The following is a 6,000-nucleotide window of genomic DNA, read 5'->3' as shown; positions in this document are numbered from 1 at the left end:
TTTTGGATGATGATTTCGTTATTTTCTTTTCTATACAAGCTGCATGCAAGACGAAAGATAAACGAATCAACGTGAAGACGCGTTAATCCGAAGAGTGTCGGCTGCTGACTTAAACGAGACAGCAAACCAGATATGCAAGGAGACGGACACCAAACATGGACTCACAGTGAGTAAACACACCACCAGTGAGTAAACACACCATCATATGAATACAGCTGAATTGTTTGCACTGGTTCCTGTGAAAAAAAAATTCTCACCCAGGCAAATAGTAGGATGATCTGATTGAAATTTGTAAGGAAGCCCGAAGTATGGACATCTAAAGATTGAAAGAAAGTCCTTTGGAGTGATGAATTCAAATTTAAATTATTTGGAAGAGATGGCCGACGTTTTATTTGTCGTCTCAGGGGCACTTGAAGAGATCTCCATTACCAATGGCCAATAGTGAAAACCGAACAGTTATGGTGTGGATCCTAATGGCTTCTCCCCCTTTGTTCACATCGATGGGAATATGTATTATGTTTACAAATAAAAATTCCCATGCTACCTTATGCTCGTGAAAAGATGAATTATGGGTAGATGTATCACAGGATAATGATCTTACCCAAGTCAAAATATATTTGATGGTTTTCCATTGAAGATCTTGATGGTTATGATCAATAACTCCATCATGAACCATTATATTTTTTGATGGTAACCAGCATAAGTTACCATGACTCCAATGTTGGAATTCAGACTGATTTATGGTGGTTCAACATAAAAATATCAATTTGCTTTGATGTTTTTTTTTTCATGTTGAACCATAAGAAATTTCCATCATAGTTTATAAAAGAAAAGTAAAAAAAAAAACAAAAAACAAATGGTTTTTATGGTATATTCCTGCTAAACCAACAAGACTTTTCCTTAAACCATCATGGAAGTGTATTGTTGTACCATTATGGACAACAATACATGCCTGAATTTCCATAGTATACTAGAAATCAAATGTTGGAACGATCAAGAACAACCATCATCCCGATGTTAAAATTCGGACTGATTTATAATGGTCCAACATAATTTTTTTTATGCTATATTTCTGATAACTAACAAGAATTTTCATTGCACCGTTAATGAAATGTACAATTGGAACCATCATGGACTGTAGGTTCATGAGAATCTTCTAATGATGGTAAACCATCATAGTATTAAAACAGCATAGTATTTGATTGGGATGGAATGATGGAACATGGAATGATGGAAGTTTGTTGGCATATCAAACATCATGAAAGCATAATGGAAATGTTGGATGATGGTGATCATCAAATGATGTTGGACCATCAGGAATCGCACTGAAACCAACATAAACCATCAAAATTTTTTGATTGGACTATTAGGAAATTGGTAAACACACCTCCAAAATTGTGACAAGTTAGTTTACCTGATCCAATAGTTAGTTTCCAATGGAACACTTTTGGAAATTCATCGGAAAAGTCGACACTCGGAAGCATTCTTTAAAGAAAGAATCTTCAGTCGGAATAGGTGAAAATCTTTAAAGTCCACCATATCATCCCCAAACGATGCCCCACAGTCATCAAAAACAAAAGGACATGCAACAAAGTATTGATTTCTATTGGTTTCTTTTCTTAACTTCAAATAGCTAGTTTCAATAAAAGTTCATAAAATCTAAATTGTCACAAAACTTTTGATTTAAATTTTTAAAATTCTCGTTTGGTGTTAAATTAAAGAATTTCAAAATTGTTATTAGTTGCTCCGAATGTAGGATAAAGTTACTGATTAGTAATTTACATCTTTAAGAAAATTTGCTTTCGGACAAAGAACAGAAAAACACACGGCATATGGTCTCAAAACTTTGGTCTATCATGCATGGAAACTTATAATTCTCATTTCTTTGAAAATCTTATTGAAATTAACCAACAAATTGCACAAATATTTATAAAATCTTTTTTTAAACAAAATTTGTTTGTACGAAATTTTTAAAAATTTTGATTTAAGTGAGAAAAAGGGAAATTATATGAAAGATTTATTTAAAATTTAATGCAAAAAATTATAAAGCTAAACTATTCTCACATTTACATAATCGTTTTGTTAAAGAAATTTTCGCTCATATTAGTTTAATAATCTGGCATTCACATTGTTACTTTTAAAAAAGAAATAAATAAAAAAATCTCTTTTACAAAATAACATAATTTTTACGGAAGCTTTAGCTTTAAATACTTTATTACGTATAATAATTCGAATTCACTATATCCTGTGGGTTTACATATTCAAGAGTTATAACAATAGTTTCAACTCTCGAATACATCTAATAGCGCAAGTTTCTTCATGCTTACAAGATGGATGTAAACATGGTTACTGTCGTTATTTACTTAACAAATGTCTGTTAACATCTAACTAAACATAATAACGATGAAGGACTAATTACGAACGAGGTGGTTGTGGAATTAGTTAAATGAATTAACATAATAGTAACCTCTTATATTTATGTAGAATTATAGGTAGTTTCTTTCTTAAATTTTGTTCAATCTTTTTTTTAAGTTTATGGAAAAATGTAATATCATTTCTATTTCTACATCTTTACGCAAAAATCATCAATAACATCTATTCATTTTCACTTCATCAAAATTTTAAAAATATTTATAATTTTTGTGCAACTTTTTAAATGCGAACACCCAATCGTTTGTTATTTTGCATTTTTAAAAATTTACTTTTTCAAAATACAGTATATTCCTGATTAGTGACTTGTATTGACTTAAATAATTGGAAAGAAAATTGGAAAATCCGAATAATACTGAGAATGCTTATTTTTCGTTATGTAGTTAGCGCTTTTGTTGCATTATAGTTCAAAAGTTTTTGTACCATCATTAAAAGTATATACTACGCTGCCGCCTTCATATAGTCACATTTATTTTCAGCCTCCTGCCGTCTTTGTGAATTCATGAATACAAATTCATTGCAATTACAATTTTACAATTACACAATCGTCAAATTCATTTGTAATTTAATTTGAAACTCATGAACTTATCTTTCTGTATATTCATGAATTTTTGCAATTATATTTCTTTCGGTATTATATCACATCATGAGAAAGCATTGAAATCGATATTATTTTTCTATCGTATTGCTAAGATATCGATTTTTTTAAAATTAACTTGAGTACACTAGCCCCAATACCAAAAATTCTATCCTGTCTGACGTAAGTTACAAATTACAGACGAAAGCTACTAGCTACATTTTAAATTCCTCAATTAGTTAAAAGGGATTAAATATGATAAATGCAATTTTGCAATCAAATAAAACTTGATTTAATGATTCAAATCGCGATATTTAACTTTTCGGTAAAAAATTAAATGAATCTGAGAATCAAAATCATGAAAATGTGTTAAAATATTTTAATAACTATCTTGAGTAGGTTTAAAGAAATATGTTATAACGTTTGTAAAAGAAAAATTTCGTATCTGAAATCCGCAAACAACAAGAAACTTCTTCTTTAAGTTTCAAAAATATTTTTAATCTTTTAAACTGTATGCACGTTTTCAAATATGTTTCTGCTTTGTTACATTGAAAACATAATATTTTGATTATAAATTAAAGTTTTTTTAGATATATCAGAAGCTTTTTTTTTGTTATCCCAGAAGCATAAACGAAGAGTCGAAATATTTTGTATATGTTAATAAAAGAAAAATCTACATTCGGGTTTTCTGAAGGTTTCAGGGTTTTCTGAAATTCTGAACCGTTTTGAAACATAACAACAAACATTTCTATTTATTTTTTCAACTACTTGCTTTTTGAATGGACGTGCATTGGTTTTGTAAAATGGTTTTTGTAGTGTGTAGATCAATTGCTGAATTTTTAAATGAATAGTTGTATTTATTTCGATATTAAGAGATAATTATATTTTTAAAGCAACTCAAAATAAATAATGATTAACTTTTCGCATATTTCACTAACTTAGAGTTTTTATTTTTGAAAGATGGTATTTTACAATTCTACTATATCATGCATTATTAATTTCATTATTTGTTCGTATTGCGAGCAGAATTCAAATCGAGACGAAAACTTATTATTTTCTCTGGATGCATATATTTTTATGCACCACATATTGCATATTGATTATAATATTAATAATTTTAGAGTAACTTATTAAAATTGTTCGGTTTATATTCGCTATTTCGTTTTTTTTAAACATAAGATTACACATTTCTAAAAAATTATATTTTCCAAAAAATAAAAACTCGAAAAAGAGCAGAGAAAAATTATGTTTTTTTTAAAATGTGTAAATATTTTTGAGTACATGCTTTTTTATTGCTAAAAAATTCCATCTGCGCATAAAATCCTTTTAAAAAAAGGAAGAAAAGTTCTAAAAAATACTTAAAATTTCTTTATTTTCAAAATAAATATTTTTAGTCTTTTATTGCGCTATATGTTTTAAATATGCATTTCTGTTTTGAACGGATATTTAATCTTATTTATTGCTTTTTGCATACAATAATAATATTTACATTTGTATTCTCAGCTTAGATAGAAAAAAAAAGTATATTTTAATTAAGCAGGTATTCCAATGCATTTCGTAAAAATTAAAATTTTTCAAGCTTATGTTTCGGCACATTGTTATTCATAATTGCAATGATATTTATAGGATTTCCAACCGAGAGGATTTTCATCAGAAAAAAAAAAGAACTGGAAAGTAATCAAGTAGTTCAATGAGTTGCATTATTCCCAAAACTGGTTCTCTTTATGCAAAGTCTTAACGCTAAGTGCATCGGATCGACTCCTTTTCACATCTCCAAAATCTCCAATAAATTATTTCCTTCACTGCAACCATGCTCTGCTCATAATTTGAAGTCTTTCTTCATTGCGAGGGACTAATTAAACCTTTTGTTCGCAGGAGATCAATGGGGAAGCGTTACTTACATTCCGCATAGAAGAGGAGGAGGAGTAACCATGGCAACGTCTTCTTGGATACACCTGGTGATAGGCCTTCTTCTCATTGTGTGCATGGGAGGTGAGTACCTTACCTTCCAGAAAACACTGATGTCTCTTATAAGAGGATTTGCTCTTTTTTGTTTTTGAGAGGGCGTACTTAGCATCAATGGAATCTGCTTAGTGGCAAAGTCTGTTGAATGTCTTGTAAGACGACATGCAATGAATAACGAAAATTCAGTCGTACACGCCACCAAAAAAAATATGAAGGATATTTGAGGTCCTTGTAAAATCAAATTGATATACTTAGGTTTTGTGAAATCGAACGAAAAATGTAATTTATTTCACGAATAAAAACAAGTAGTTTTTTGTTTATTGAGAATTCGTAATGGAATGGCTGTTGAATGTATCGTAGGACGTAATACTTAATGATAATGTATTTTTCCAATTAATGAACAAATTAGTTTTTGTTATTGAAGTGGCATCAATGAATTTGGTGAAGTCTGTTGAATGTTTTGTAATGCGACAGATAATAGATATTTAGTTTTACATGCTATGAAAAAAATATAGCGGATAGATAACATTTCATAGCCTAGTGGAAATATGTTAAAACTAGAACTAAATACACTCAATATCATTGGATGTTGTTTGGTGGAGAAATGTTCAATAAAATGTTTTTATATAGTTCTACATGCTGAAGTAAAAGGGAATAAAAAAAAGACTGGGCAGCTATTTTTTTATCCTACTACTAGTTTGGGTCAATTGGCCATAATCATTGCCAATTGGCCATTGGTCTTGCTCGTCAATTTAAAGATGATGCTTATTCGTCTGATCTAAGTCAGTTCAGAACCATGAGTGTGTTTACCTTAAGCACTGTAAACATTGGTTTCTCAAATATCACAAAACTTTCTTCGTTTTTGACGAAACCGTTCCCTGCTATACGAGGGTTGCTATTTATATTTCTGGCCTAATAATGAAAAAACAAATATGTAGGATTGAAATTGGTTTTATTGTTTTTCAAAATATTCTCCATGATGATCAATACACTTTTGCATGCGTTTGAACCAATTTTCAAAGCACTTT

The 6,000-nt window shown here is 29.6% G+C and overlaps 1 protein-coding gene across 1 annotated transcript in view; it reads left to right on the top strand.

Moving 5' to 3' along the window:
* The window catches only part of LOC107448921 (neuronal acetylcholine receptor subunit alpha-10), a 222,155-nt gene that overhangs the window by 127,426 nt on the left and 88,729 nt on the right, over positions 1 to 6,000 (top strand). The window contains exon 3 of the mRNA XM_016064298.4: positions 4,883 to 4,999. Within this exon, the coding sequence (XP_015919784.1) occupies positions 4,939 to 4,999 (61 nt within the window). The 5' untranslated portion in view covers positions 4,883 to 4,938. The remainder of the gene's footprint in view (positions 1 to 4,882; positions 5,000 to 6,000) is intronic.

Source organism: Parasteatoda tepidariorum, chromosome 4 (assembly GCF_982258835.1).
Source record: "Parasteatoda tepidariorum strain Cologne lab strain chromosome 4, Ptep-v5.0, whole genome shotgun sequence".
NCBI lineage: Eukaryota > Metazoa > Arthropoda > Arachnida > Araneae > Theridiidae > Parasteatoda > Parasteatoda tepidariorum.
The sequence above is the reverse complement of the archived record's forward strand: the minus strand, read 5'-3'. Positions and strand labels throughout refer to the sequence as shown.